Source organism: Apodemus sylvaticus, chromosome 4 (genome assembly GCF_947179515.1).
Source record: "Apodemus sylvaticus chromosome 4, mApoSyl1.1, whole genome shotgun sequence".
Classification (NCBI taxonomy): Eukaryota; Metazoa; Chordata; class Mammalia; order Rodentia; family Muridae; genus Apodemus; species Apodemus sylvaticus.
The window spans coordinates 160,759,188-160,774,700 of NC_067475.1; the positions used below are offsets into that span (position 1 = coordinate 160,759,188).

Sequence of the window (15,513 nt, forward strand, 5' to 3'; positions counted from 1 at the left end):
ACAATTAAACTGCAGCACTGCATCCCAGCCATCCATCTGGGATGACATAAAACACCTCAAGAAGAAATAAAAACACCTCTACAGGTGGGACCAAACCAACGTGTCAGCATGGTTCTGAAGTGTGCTAAGATATAACACAAGTCAGTTATGAGGCCACCAGCCTGGGGTCTCGAGAGTTGGGATGCTTGCCCAATCTCAAAGAAACACACAAATAGACATTGCTCTTGGGTCCTGAGATGGGGCAAGGACTCAGGTAGCAGGGAAGAGGGAGAGAGAGAGGTAGATTTTCAACCTCATTAATAGCAGAAAATTGCAATGGACTTAGATTTCCCACCCAGGGCAGAACAACTGGAAGCCCTTTTTTGAAAACCTGATACTTGAATCCAGTTCTAAGCAGTTAGATCAGAATCTCTGGGGTGGGAACTGGTGTCCAGGTGACCCAGTAAACAGACAGGACCATACACTGCTCTTGGTGACACAGCAAAGAAGTAGGGAAAGAATAAGTGATATATAATAAGTCTGCTTTTCCCCAAAACAGATCACTAGGTATAAAGCAAGAGTTCTAGTAATTTGAATAAACTGTGCTTAGACATCTCAGGCCTCCTGAAGTTTTTAATGAAATTATAAATCTTGTTCCAGCTGTTTCCTCGTTGTGACTGTTGTGACACCACGGGTACTGCAGAGGCCATTTGGTTATGTGCATTTCACACTCTTCCTGGGACAGGGCAAATGATAGCCTCTAGAAAAGTCTCAGGTCAGAGTCGGCTACTTGGTGCATTTCCTTACTGCCAGTTATAATTCAACTACTTTTCAAGAAAAATGGATCAGCATGTCTGTTGCCAAGCAAATATTCAGTAGCAACGTGTTTATCTGGCTTACAAGATCAGGAAGCTCTAGCTGTCCTTCCGGGTGCTCAGAGACTGAAGCAGCCCCTGGAAAGCGCCCTATGGAAGGAACGATCCATCAGAATCCACATCAACCAGTGACCAGACACGTTCCCTGATTTGACATCAAACAGGCACCGTGTTGATAATTATTTATGGGTCCAAAAGATGCCCATCACCTGTTCAAACACGGGGGACTGAAAAGTACCCCTAAACCACTGTAATCAGTCCACATATTTAGCGTATTTGTAATTTCACCAATGAGATCTATTTTTGGCATGTATTTCTCTTATTGAAAAAGTAGCTAGGACTGGGTGTGGTGGCACACACCTTTAGTCCCAGCACAAAGGAGGCAGAGGCGGGTGAATCTCTATGAGTTCAAGGCCAGCCTGGTCTACAAAGCAAGTCCCAGGACAGCTAGGGCTGTTACACAAAGAAATCCTGTCTTGAATGCCGCCCTACCCCCCCACCCCCCTACCCCCACACACAATGCACATACATACATACATACATACATACATACATACATACATAGTAGCCAGGAATGGCAATGCATGACTTCAACCTCAGTACTTGTTGTGCAAGGGCAGCAGATCTCTTTGAGTTCAAGGCCAGCCTGGTCACCCTGAACTGCAGTGGTGTCCACTAAACTTAATAACTTGTGATCTGATATTCAAAGAGCTGGTAAATTGGAGGGACTGTTCCCTTCCTATTCTCTCTCTCTCTCTTTCTGTTGTCATTCAGAAACCTGAGTGAGAAATATCTACTTCCCACGCCCTCTGTTTACTGCAGGAGAAACATTTCAGGAGCTTCCTGTGGGACCTCATTAGCATCTTGAATCAGTTTCTTAAGGAAGTTCATATGGTTCTTAAGATACAAATTATTTGGCATTGTAGTTCAGCGCTTGGGTTTCAGAGCAGTCTGCCCTGGTTTATTTATTGTCTTCACTGTCAGAGCATTCGCCATCTTTTAAAAAAAGAAAAGGTAAATAAAAAATAAAAGTTATCCATTTCACCAGTAAAGCTCCCTCTGGGTATTCAAAATGCTGTCTATGTTTCTGTTGTGGAGACATTCATCACTGAAGAACTTGTGGTTTCTGGTATAATACGACCTGGGCATTCAGCTTGACACATTAGGAGGCCATCTACGGAAACAAAGAATTCAACTGAGAATACACTGTTGTCTCCCAGATTACAGTGTTAATTACAGCTAATCTAGCAGTGTCATTATGCAGCACGGGGTCCTTGTAGTGCTCAGTATTTTGGGTCTTATTCTCCTATATATCTGAAAGCATTCTTAGCAGCTAATGGAAGGGGTGGCTGTGTGTCTCTGGAGTTATCTGGTTTATTTGTGAGACACAATGCTATTGATGGTGCTTCTCATACAAAGGCCCGTGACCAATTTCATTCCGTAGTTTACATTAAAAGTGGTCTCATGCAAGTCAGCCTCTGCCCATTCCCAGGGCCACTGGAGCCCTGGCCTGGGCTCACAGCACTGAACTCACATGTCTAAGTGATGATGACTCAATCTGTTCCAATTACTGCCTGCTCACGGTACGTATGTAACTTCCCCGATTTAAGGAAGCTGGGCTGGTACTCAGCATTCTCTTCAAATGTCTTGTCCTTATCCTGTGAGCTTGTGATACACCTTAGGGCACCACCACCGGAAACCAATATAGCCCACATTATGTTACATTTCACTCTCTGAAAGCAAATCTACATTTTTACAAATTCCTAGAAGTAGATGTTCAAATTCTTATATTATTAAATAGACATTTACTGAGTTACCACTGGAAGCAAAGGAACACACAGTTCCAAACAAACGACCAGGTGCCCGTGCTGTGACTGACACTCAGCGAGTCTTCAGGGTGCACAGTCAGGTCAGCCAGTGAGGACAAGTGGAGTCACAGCATGGCCACTGACTTTGTAGCCAGCTGTAATGGCACGGTCTCTGTTTTAAAAATGTCACCGGATAAGTTCCCAAAATATTTTCAACATGGAATAAAAATAGAAACCAGTCCTTAACTCTAAGCCATGTTGTACTGTGGCTAAAGTCACAGGCAAGAGCAGAGAAGAATGCAACTTGGCCTTTTTGTCGTGGTAACAAGAGTGTGTATATCCAGGCCCACTTTTATAAGAAGATGCGGAGCCAAGGTCACCTCCCTGAGATGTCACTGCTTCCCCAGGTTGGACAAAAGAGTGTCATCAGGATGAGCTAATTCTTCCCAGGGCTTCACTGTGACTAACCTGGGCTGAGGGTGTGGCATTTGCCCGGTATGCATGGGGCACGGGGTTCTGCCCTCGGTACCCACAAGACCATGAAAGACAAAAAGGAAAGATGGGGGAAAGAGGATGGGCATAAAGAGAAAGGTTCCTTCCACCAACCGTTTATGGTAAAGAAGCCAGACAAATATTCAGGTAACAAATACTCAGAGTTCGTCAGTGAGCAAAGCCAATGCCATTGTGTATGTGTGTGTGTGTGTGTGTGTGTGTGTATGTGTGTGTGTGTGTGCCGGGGGTTCTCCACTGCCCCGGTATTAAGAGCTAACTACTTCATCTCCTCCTTGGGTTTGCATGCACACAGCACTGCTGTGTGCTGTTGAGACCTAGCCTTACAGAGAGAGCACTATGCCTCGCAACAAATCAACTGTGACAAAGAGCAAAGAGTTGAAGGTGTGACAGCCTTCACCAGGTCATTTCTGACTCAAAGTCCTTTGAGTGTACTAAAAGCCAGATAAGAAACTTAATATGTAATGCCTCGATTCTGTTTTTTAAGACTGCAGCTACACAACAGGCAACCGAAGTTTTCAATAGCAGAGGAACAAGATGAAACACAACATCACAGAGCACACTTACCTGAGACCTATTTACACACAAACTGTGTGTGTGACTTGAAGACAGACAGAAGGAAATTGGTAATGAAGTCAACAGAGCTGGGCTAGGAAGTGGTGAGACAAGGGTGAACCTACGTGGGTTCCAGAAAACACACTCACAAGTTAAACTTCCTTTGAATGCAATATTCTTAAAACTCAAAAATAATACACAAAGTTGATGAGCAAAATATCACATAAAAAATAGAATTTAACAAAGAAGGTACCACTAAAATCCAAGACATGAGTTCAAAACAAGAGAAAAATGGTCAGTAATATTCATCTTGACTTTAAAGTTTGGGTTTTAGGCTCATCATGGATTGGTTTGGGTCATTTAAATATTACATAAATTGCTCGTAGCGCTAAACATATTGCCAGCCTGACAAGTACCTAGCTCAGCTCACTTCAATCACCAGGCCCTGGGGGTCAGGTCGGTTCCTAGAAAGACAAGCCAGCCGTCCTGAAGGGACACAGACTCCTAGATGAAGACTGTCCCCAAGGAAGGGCCGGGAGTTGGTGAGAGCGGCTTGGCCTGGGGCACAGCCTACCTCGCTTGTTCTGAGAGCCGTGCTTCTTGGCTAAGGCGAGCTCCCTCTGGATTCGGTTCTCCAGGTACTCCTGCTTCTTAGCCAGCATCTCCTCGGTCTCCCGCAGGCGAGCCAGGGCCTCCTGGGCGCTGGGAGCCGGGCGGGCCCGAGTGGAGCGGGTCCCTTTGAAGAACTTGCCCAACTTGCTCATGGCTGAGCAGTGGGGGGCGAGCGTCCCAGCGCTCTGGAGACAGGTGAGCCACAGTCGGAGTCGCGAAGCTCCTGGGAATCAACAAGTTGTTTCTGCAGGTGACACCCACTCTCGGGCATTTCCTGGCCAGGCTCGGCCCCGCCCTCCAATAGCCACCCGGGAGCGGGGGCAGGGCAGCCTGCGCCACCGCCCTCTGGAAGTCAGGAAACCGAGAAAAGTTGGCCAGGCGCGAGGGCCTGCTTTATCTGCACTAGGGGCACATCCAAAAGCCACTGCTGACAAAGTGGCTCAAAGAAAAACAAATCCATGCTCTGAGTGTGTGTGGCCAGGCGGGAAAGATGTGAGTGCAGGTGGCCCACCTGGATATGCAAAGTGCTCTTGTGCGACTGTGAGAGAGTTCACAGTGTTCCTGGCTCCAATCTCTTTATCTTATGAACATGTTCCTATGAGTATGTGTCCTCTCCAGGGCACTGGCCTCTCTGACCATGAAGACGTGGGCACAGCACAGGCTGGGCTGGCTAGGCAGGCCTCTGAATGTGTGCAGTCCCACAAGCTGATGTGTGCTTGGTGATCTTCACAAAATAAAATAGGTGAAAGATGGTGACCGCCTCTTTTCTTAAAGGCCTTCTGATGTGCTTGGGGTCATATTCGTTTCTGTAATTAGGAATACCAAGTGTACAGTGAACCTTAAATGGGGCTACTTTTTTGTGTTGCTTGTTTTGGTTTTTTGTTTTGTTTGGTTGTTTTGTTTGGTTTGGTTTGGGTTTGGTTTCTGGTTTTTTGAGACAGGGTTTGTCTGTATAGCCCTGGCTGTCCTGGAACTCACTCTGTAGACCAGAAATCCGCCTGCCTCTGCCTCCCAAGTGCTGGGATTAAATGCATGAGGCTACTTTTGTATTTGGATCTTTGTCAAACACCTTACATTATGGTGTGTGTGTGTGTGTGTGTGTGTGTGTGTGCGCGCGCGCGCACACGCACATGTGTGTGCATTGCTAGTAATCTCAATGTTCATTTTTTGGCAAAAATTTCAGCTAGACACAGCAATGTTGGATACAATGGATGAATTGGCCGTGGTGGCGTCCAGATTGGTTTGCTGCTCTTAGGTATAAAGGTGGGCTTGCCATTGATGGACGCTGCCTCTAGCGGTGGCTGGCTTATGACCACAAATAGATTCTGATGATGCTGTTCAAATATGGCAGTGTGGCATATTAGGCGAATCACTGGAAACCAGAGCATGGACTAAAAGCCTTAGGCCACTTCTCAGTGTGCTTCAAATAGGTTTCCAGTTGTAGTCTAGCGTCTAACCAAAGGCTTTGCTTTCCCTCCAAGAGGTGGGTGGGGCAGATGAAACCACCATGGAGGAAAGATGATTTATTTTCTCCAGGGTATTTTCTTCTTTTTGTTACTTGTCCAAGCAAGCTAGCCTGGGCTACACAGTAAGATTTTGTTCTTTTCATTGTTTATACAACTTCCCCATCTAGAACAGAAACTCATTAAATATTTGTTTAATTAAATAACATGAAATGAAGGGGAGGGTGTTATGACCAAAGGTAATAGATCCTTTGGGGGCTCTCCCATGGAAAATACTCATCCTTAGCAGCTTTTAATAGCCTGTCGCACTTCATCCCGGGTGAGGATTATTCAATCCCAAAGGGCCAACTCTAAATACATATACATACAAGCAACCCTAAATGGGCCCACGGAATATGTCTGTATGTGCATGTATGCGCATGTGTGTGTATGTATGTGTGTGTGGATATATGTGTGGATACATAGATAGGTAGATAGATAGATAGATAGACAGATAGATAGATAGATAGATAGATAGATAGACAGATAGATGAGTCATGAACTTGAGAAGGAATTGGGGGCTCAAGGGAAGAATTTGGGGCAGGAAAGGAGGTAAATATAGTACTCATATACAAAAGTCTCTAAGTTTTTTTTTAATTAAAAAAGTAATTAAATTCATGTATGCCTAAATAGAAATGTATCCAATATACTAAGTCATTATCTGGTGGTTTACCAATTATAGGTTTTGTTTGGTGGTGGTGCTGAGAGAGCATTGAACAGTCAGGACCTGGGAAGCAAGAGGGTAATGAGCTGTGTAAGAGCACCCATCCACACTCAAACACCATATGCACACAGACCATCCCCATATTCCTTCACTGTGGGGGAGATCGCAGGGGATATAGTTAGGAACAAATGGAAATGTTTTCTGTTTTCACAGAGCTTACAGCTTAGAGGGAACCCAGAAGGTAAAAATTATCTCATAGATAATAGACTTGATAAAGGAACATTCTAACAATTTCTGAGGACAAATCTGGGGATTATAAAAACAAATAATACAGAGAAAACAAATCTTGTCATGAACTCAAAGAAGAAGAGCCTGGGGGCCGGGGACTGAAAACTATGCTGTTGTGTGAAAAATGAAAAGGAGGCACCAACATTTACACAGGGAAACTAGTGCCCAGTAAAAAAAATCCTTTATCCAGTCAGCTACTGTTTTCTTTGAGTGGATTTCTAAAAGATTTGTTTGATTGTTATCATCTTTGAGTGTGGAGTGTGCTCAGAGGCCAGAGCAGAGTTAGATCCTTTGGACATGGTGTAGCCGTGTGTGGAAACCACCCAGTAAGAAAGCAGGGATCCTAACTCTGTCCTCAGGATAGAGCTGTGTGCTGCCCAGTTTTATGTCAGCTTGACGCAGGGTATAGTCATCTGAGAGACGGAACCTCAATAAGATTAATACGGGGCTGGAGACAGGCCTGTAGGGCATCTTCTTAATAAGTGATTGATGGTGAGCCCAGTCCATTGTAGGGGGTGCCATCCCTGGGCTGTGGTCCTGTGTTCTATATGAAAGTAAGCTGAGCAAGTCATGAGGAGCAAGTAGTAAGCAGCACCCCTCCATGGCCTCTGCCTCGGCTCCTGCCTCCAGGGTGCTACCCTATTTGAGTTCCTGCCTTGACCTCCCTCAATTAACAATGGCTTAGGGTATGTACGTCAAATCCTGTTCTCCCCAAGTTGCTTTTGGTCGTTGTGGTGGTTTGAATGAAAATGCCCCCCAAATGGCTCAAAGATTTGAAAGTTTGGTCATTAGGAAATAGGACTACTTGACAGGAAGAGGCGGTGTGGCCTTGGAGTAGGTGTAGCCTGGTTGGAGGAAGTGTGCCACTGCGGGTAGACTTCTGAGAGACCCACTCGCCCTCTCCCTCTCCCTCTCCCTCTCCCTCTCCCTCTCCCTCTCCCTCTCTCTCTCCCTCTCCCTCCCCCTCTCCCTCCCCCTCTCCCTCTCCCTCTCCTCTCCCTCTCCCCCACCACCTCTCTTCAGATTTGGATTTAGAATTCTCACCTAGCCTCCCCAGCACCATGTCTGCCTGAAGGCACCATGCTTGCTGCCACGATGATAAGTTACCCTGAATTAGTTTCTTCTGAAGGAGTTTCCATGGTCACAGCAATAGTAACCCTAAGACAGTCATTGTTTTTCATCATGTAATAATATAGCCTTAACTTAGACAAGCAAGAGTGTTCTTAATCACTGAAATCACTTAAAGCATGGCTCTATAAAACTTTGAGTGTATTTTCTATCCTCGATGCCTTTTTGCAGCCTACATTCTTGTTGAGGCATGACAATTAATAAAGTAGTATATTGTGATACAATATGAAAGAATATGAGAGAGAATTACAATACAATATTACATTATATACAAAATATCCAAATATTGTATTAGAGTTTGAAGGAAACCCATAGGAAAGAAAGTCAAGATTTCCTCTGAAGGCACATGGAGTGCAGATCACTATGCACTAAGGGTCCCATATTCTAGTGAAAGAGATAAAAATCAATGGACAGTTAAAATAAAGAATCTAGCCAATGATTTATAATCCAACAGAAAATTATTTTATCCTGTGTAATGTGTAGCACTTTCAAAACCACATGTGGTATGCAAAGCAAAGCACATTTAAATTAAAAATCATTCCCTTCCATTAATATATAAGTTCAGTGGGAGAAAGATAATGCTTTCCAGCAAGCAAACCATCCACACATACATTAGTGTTTAATCCAGCAGTGAGATATAGAAAAGAAATTTGTAAATCAATGATTTAGAAGCTGAAAATAACACATTAATCTTCATTCAATGCTCATCTTACAAATGTGATTTCATAAAGAGTTCTCAGCATCTGGAGTATTTTTCATTTTCTAATCTCAATTGATCTCAGCTAATAAGGAGCCTGTTGTTCAAGAGAATGATCTTGTTCAAGATGATTTACCATGGTTAAGATGGCATAGGAAATTGGAAATTTATAGATCTGTTCAAGAGACCTGGATGTCAAGCTAATTGATACATTTCGGCTACTCTTTGAAATTGCATCCATTTTTAGAATGTCAAATGAGCTCTCTAAAGCAGCAAAGAAGAATCGCCCTGTAAACACGCTGCAGAACAGCATCACATAGCTCTCCAGTTAGCAGCTCAACAAGCATGCACACATTCTCGCCATCAGAATTTCTTGTTTCTCAGAACCAAATACACAGGGCAGGCGTCATAATGAGCAGAAAGGTAATCACAATGAAAAGTAACAGTTTTGTAAAACTAAAGGTTTGATTGCCCCAATTGAAAATGAAAGCATATTGTGGCCGTGACTAGAACAGCTTACAATGATGTTACAGAATCCAAGAGTCTTAGAGTTTACTGTAAACCTGACCACCTGTCCCCACCTAAATGGCCCATACTGTGCTTTGAGATATAGTCACCTCTTACCAACAGCATAACAGTAGACTAATACCAGAACACCCTATAAACGTGTGATCTTGGCATAGTCCTCCTACACAGAACCAGAGTAACTTCCTACCTTACTCAAAAGCCAAGGTCTTTCACCAGTTTTCAAGGCCAGACCAACAGTGATACCAACTCCTGGTATTCATAGCATACCCTGTGCTATGGGAGTTTTTAGAGTCAGTGCTAAGGTCCTAGACTTGCCCACTAATCCTCAGGTAATAGGAAAATCTAAGAGGAGAGAGATATACTCAGTGTGCTCACATTGGGAAGAGGAGCACACTGAGTATAGTGTGCTCTGATCTACTGATAGTCCCAAGTTTATCTTGGGTCCTAATCAGAAGTTCAGATTTAAATATAACTCAAGAAACCTGTATATCAGAGTAGTCAGGGTCAGACTGTAGTCTTACCCAGCATTATCTCTGCTCCAGTATCCCCCGGAAGGGGCTTTGACAACTTGTCTGCACTGTATGGAATCTCTGGAAGTCATGTTCCTCCTCTGGTTGGCATCAGCCTTTGACCTTTTTCTTCTCCCAGCATGATATTATTGGAGAAATTCTAATTTTCCAAGGAAGGACAGCTGTTTGGATAGTCTGATAAGCCACAGGGAGAGCACAAATGTCACTTTATCTTCATTCCTGCCATGATAATTATACCTGTCCATGCACTATCACTCCCAGGCCCCCCTGCTTCAGCCTCGTGGCCTCCCCTGGCTCTGGCTGAAATACAGAACACATACATGCATGGTCCTCCTTGGAGTAGACCTGCCCCGACTGGTTCCCCACATCTCATTCACTCTGTGATCACCACCCCCTTGCATTTAAAACTGTTACCTATCTTCTCAAAGTCTAACACCCATGAGCCTCCAGCTCTCCCCTGCACTGCGTCTCCACACCATTCCCACCACTGACTGTGCCCTGGATTGCTTTGTAGCTTCTTTCTTTTCCATTCCCTACACCTCTAGAATGTTTCCCAAAAGAACAGACATTGGTATTTATTTTGGTCACCAGTAACTTCCCAGTTTGGAAAGAAGAGCTTACCACGTTGTAAATGTTCTACCAATACTTGTTGAAGAAATGAATGCATAGAGAGGGCTGTCTCTGATAGATAACTGAAAAAATATCTAAATCATTTGCTAGATCCACCAATCTGTACCACTACTCTGTAATATAGGAGAGGTATTCCTATGCCGCATGCGCAGAAATTCTAACAGAATGTTGGCCCATTTTTACTTGGAGAAAGGAAACCTTGAGATGCACACTGCACATAAGAGAAAGAGGCAAACACTTGCCCTTGTTCAAAATATCCTTGCTGGGAAATAAAGCATAGTTTAAAAGATTCCGTTCCTGTTTGATTGGTAAGAATTTTAAGGAGTGATGTTAATAGTGGCTGTTATTGCATCATCAAAAAAATCTCCATGGTTAATTAGGCTATTTACTTGAAGATTCAACCCATGCCAAAATGTAATTTAAGGTGTCATTTCAAATAATTTTATGTATGCCTGTAAGGACTACTAAAATTATCTCTCTAAGAGTTGTTTCTTAAGAAAATGTTACAAACGTACTGGCTAATGAAAAACTCTTGATTAAAAGATATTTTTCAAAGTATACACATACACACACATACACACACACACTCACACCATAGTCACACATGTGTATACACACACACATACACCATACAGAGTCACACATGTGCACACACACACCATGCAGGGGCACACACACACACACACACACACACACACACACACACGGCTCTGATAATAAGGAGGGCAGGCTGTGATGACAGACCTTCCTTTCTGTCAGACCACCTTCATCTCCATTGCTCAAGCTCTAGACCTTATTAACACCTTGAATTTTATATAATCATAATTGGATTTCCTTCAGCATCTTGCACCTTTATTATGCCCCAATTTTCCTTTCACATTTGAAATGTGAACCAAACAAAATGTTGCAGCTATTTTTGGCCAGACAAGCTGAGGAAAACAAATAATTTTGTTGGTGTTCCTTCTTCTGGAATTTGAATTTTGTATTATTCCTCATTAAGATCACAGCAGCTTATTGGGTAGCTGTGAGCCAATGGTGACTGGTTTGTTCACTAAACAGAAAAGGGGTTTTTGTTGTTGTTGATTTTGTTTTGTTGTCTTTTTTTTAGATACAGAGAGAGTTGCACGCTCAGGCTAATCCTCCTGCCTCAGCCTCCTGGGTGACTCGCCTACAGTCCTAAGCCTCTTTGATTCAGCAGTTATTTTCTGAAGTTTTACTCCAGTCATCCCAGCAAGAAGTCGTGTATTCATTCTACCGTGAGCCGCTTGTACCTCCCTCTGGCTATCATACTATTAAAACAATGACCCCAGAGAATCGGAATTTCCCTAGGATTTTAGGCTGGGACAAAGGAAAGGCTGAATTCTTTCCAGAGCCTGGAGGAGGAACTTCTCACAGGAAGAAATTTCACAGAGTTCTGACAAAATAGGACAGACCAGGAACTAGGACAATGGTGGGGTTATTATGGGTGAGAACACACCCTGAGCTGGACTGTTTGCAAAGGCGTAACTTTTGCCCTCTTCCCAAAGTAAACCGCATCCAGGTTCCCCCAGATTAACTAGGCAGACATCGGATTTCTTTATTGTTCCTCTTCTCCGTGTGGGAAGGCTGAATAAATCTCATTTCTCTACTTCTCATTATCACTTGTCTCCTTACTTGTTGAATCAAAAGTCAGGATTTAAGTCTAGACTATTAGAGCCTCCAGAGCTGTCTTTAGCCCTAATAACTCTTGTCATGTTAACCACTTGTCACATAATCCTAATTAAAGTTTATGATACTATGCTATTATAATCTGAAATTAAAAAATAAAACACTATTGAATTTTTCATGTGACACTCATAGTTTGGGCATCTTCACAGAACTCAAAGTTAAATATCATCAAGCTATTATCAGTTTTGGAACTAAGTTTATTTTCTCTTATAAAAAAATTTAATTACACGTATATGTGTGTAACAAATATGGGTTATGTGCACCCGTGTCTGAGAAGGCCTGAAGAAGGCATCGGATGTTCTGCAGCTGAAGTTCCCGGTGGTTGTGAGGCACTTGATGTTTGTGCTGGGTACTGACCTTGAGTCCTCTGGAAAAGCATCGAGTACACTTCAGGACCTTCCCAACACTTCATGCCCACGCTCAAGTTCGTACGCATATCTTTAAGTTTGCCAGTTCAAGCTGGAGTTAAATCCTGTTTCAACCAATTAAAAACTAAAGCAGGATATCAATAAGAAAACACCAAAACATGCTATGAGTGAGTTTTTAAAACCGTGTAGCATTAAGGGCAGCCACATATAATATCCTGTCCAAATATGTCAAACATTCAATTAGAACATACTTTTCTGGGTTGGAGAGATGGCCCAGCAGTTAAGAGCACTGGCTGTTCTTCCAGAAGTCCTGAGTTCAGTTCCCAGCACCCACATGATGACTCACAACCATCTATAAAGGGATCTGATTCTCTCTTCTGGCATGCAGGTGTGCCTGCAGCAGAGCACTCCTATACCTAAAAATAAAGTTTTAAAAGAGCATAACTGTCTGTTCTCTAGCATATGGCTTGTGGGTTTTTCTCTTTTCTTCTCTCATACAGTACATCCTGCACAGTTTCTCCTCCCACACTCCACTCCTCCCAGGACCCTTTCCTCTCCTCACCTCACCTCTCCTCACCTCACCTCTCCTCACCTCACCTCATCTCTCCTCACCTCACCTCTCCTCACCTCTCCTCCCCTCCCCTCCCCTTACCTCTCCTCACCTCACCTCACCTCACCTCTCCTTACCTCACCTCACCTCACCTCTCCTCACCTCTCCTCTCCTCACCTCACCTCTCCTCACCTCTCCTCACCTCACCTCTCCTCCCCTCCCCTCACCTCTCCTCACCTCTCCTCACCTCACCTCTCCTCCCCTCCCCTCACCTCTCCTCACCTCTCCTTACCTCACCTCACCTCTCCTCCCCTCCCCTCCCCTCACCTCTCCTCACCTCACCTCTCTTCCCATCCCCTCCCCTCCCCTCACCTCTCCTCACCTCACCTCTCCTCACCTCACCTCTCCTCCCATCCCATCCCCTCTCCTCCCATCCCCTCCCCTCCCCTCCCCTCCCCTCTCCTCACCTCACCTCTCTTCCCATCCCCTCCCCTCCCCTCACCTCTCCTCCCCTCACCTCTCCTCACCTCCCCTCACCTCACCTCTCCTCACCTCCCCTCACCTCCCCTCACCTCCCCTCACCTCACCTCTCCTCACCTCACCTCACTTTACCTCCCCTCCCCTCCCCTCCCCTCACCTCACCTCTCCTCACCTCTCCTCACCTCTCCTCACCTCACCTCACCTCTCCTCACCTCACCTCACCTCACCTCTCCTCACCTCACCTCACCTCTCCTTCACTTCCCTTTGGAAGAGATCCGGACTTTCAGAGATATCAACTGAGTACAGCATAACAAGTTATAATAAAACTGGGCAAAAACCCCATATCAGGACTGGATGAGACAAGCCAGTAGGTGGGAAAGGGACCCAAGAACAGGCGCAAGAGTCAGAGACATTCCCACTCCCACAAAAACAGTAAGAAACACCACCATGACAATGCAGAGGACCTGTTGCAGACCCACAAGGCTCTGAGATGTCACTCCGGTCTCTGTGAGTGTCTAGGAGCCCGGCTTACCTAATTCCATAGGCCGTGTCCTAGTCTCCTAGCGGTTACGCTCTGGCTCCTTCCTTCCCATATCCTCTGCAGGAAGGAGCCTGATGGAGATCTTCAATTTGAGCTCTTTCTGGCCTAATATTTGTCTGTGGGTCTCTGCATCTGCTCCCATCCGCTGCAGGCTAGGCACCAGCCCCTCAGTCTAGCAGAACATCTTTAGGATTAATTTTATTGATATTCTTTTCTCTATCCTAGGTCTCTGGACTATCCAGCCTCTGGTTCCTCGTCATCCAGGCAGTGTCCAGCGGGGGCTTCCTTTGGTAGCATGAACCTCAAAGCAGATCAGTCATTGCATGGCCAGTCCCACAGTTCTGAGCCTCCAATGCCCCCCCCCCCCCCACACACACACACATCTTGTAGGCTGGGGAGATTGTAGGTCAACACTTTTGTGGCTTGGTTGGTGTTGGAGCCCCATCACTGGAAGTTGCCTGGTTACAGAAAATGGCGAGTTCCAGCTCCACATCCTCCATTCCTAGGAGTCCTCACTAGTGTCACGGTCTGAACTGGCTGGCTTTGTGTCGACTAAACACAAGCTACAGCCATCAGAGAGGAAAGAGCCTCAGTTAAGGAAATGCCTCCGTGAGATCCAGCTGTAAGACATGTTCTCAATCAGTGTTCACGGTGCAGGGGCCATCCCTGGGTTGGTGGCTCTGGCTTCTGTAAGCAGGATGAGCAGCGTGAAGCCAGCCAGTAAGCAGCACCCCACCATGGCCTCTGCACCAGCTCCTCCCTCCAGGTTCCTGCTGGCCCTGCTTGAGTTCCTGTCCTGACTTTCTCCAGTGATGGACTATACTCTGGGAGTGTAGCCGAATTAACCCTTTCCTCCCCGTTGTGCTTTTTTGTCATGGTGTTTTTGTCACAGCAAGAGAAACCCTGACTAAGACACCCTCATAGGATCCTGGGAGTTTCTATTGCACTGTTTCCATATTGTTCCCCACAAATGCCCCCCAATTCCAGTGATCTCTTCCTGTACTCTCTTCCTCCCCCTCCATCCCTCCTGTTCTATTTCCCACCCTCCCTCAGTCCACCTGCAAAACCTATTCTATTTCCCCTTCCCAGGGAGATCCACGTGTCCCCCTTAGAGCCCATCTTGTTACTTAGTCTTTCTGGGGCGGTGGGTTGAGCATTGTTATCATTTACTTAACAGCTGCTCGCTACTTATAAGTGAGCAGATACCATGTTTGTCTTTGGGGGTCTAGGTTAATTTGCTCAGACTGGTGTTTTCTATCCATTCATCTGAAAATTTCAGGATGTCATTTTGTAAACAGCTGAGTAATACTCAATTGTGTAGATGAACCACATTTTCTTTATCCATTCTTCAGCTGAGGGACATCTATATTGTTTCTAGATTCTATCTATTACGAATAAAACCACAATGAACATAGTTGAACATATATGTGTGGTAGGATGAAGTGTCCTTTGGATATATGCCCAAGAGTGATATATCTGGGTCTTGAGGTAGATTGATTCCATTTTCTGACAAACTACCATATTGATGTCCAAAGAGGTTGTACAAGTTTGCTCTCCCACC

General features: G+C 44.9%; 1 protein-coding gene across 1 annotated transcript in view; it reads right to left on the minus strand.

Moving 5' to 3' along the window:
* The window catches only part of Chmp4c (charged multivesicular body protein 4C), a 28,018-nt gene extending 23,374 nt beyond the window's left edge, over positions 1 to 4,644 (minus strand). The window contains exon 1 of the mRNA XM_052180824.1: positions 4,302 to 4,644. Within this exon, the coding sequence (XP_052036784.1) occupies positions 4,302 to 4,491 (190 nt within the window). The 5' untranslated portion in view covers positions 4,492 to 4,644. The remainder of the gene's footprint in view (positions 1 to 4,301) is intronic.
* Positions 4,645 to 15,513: the final 10,869 nt, after the last annotated feature.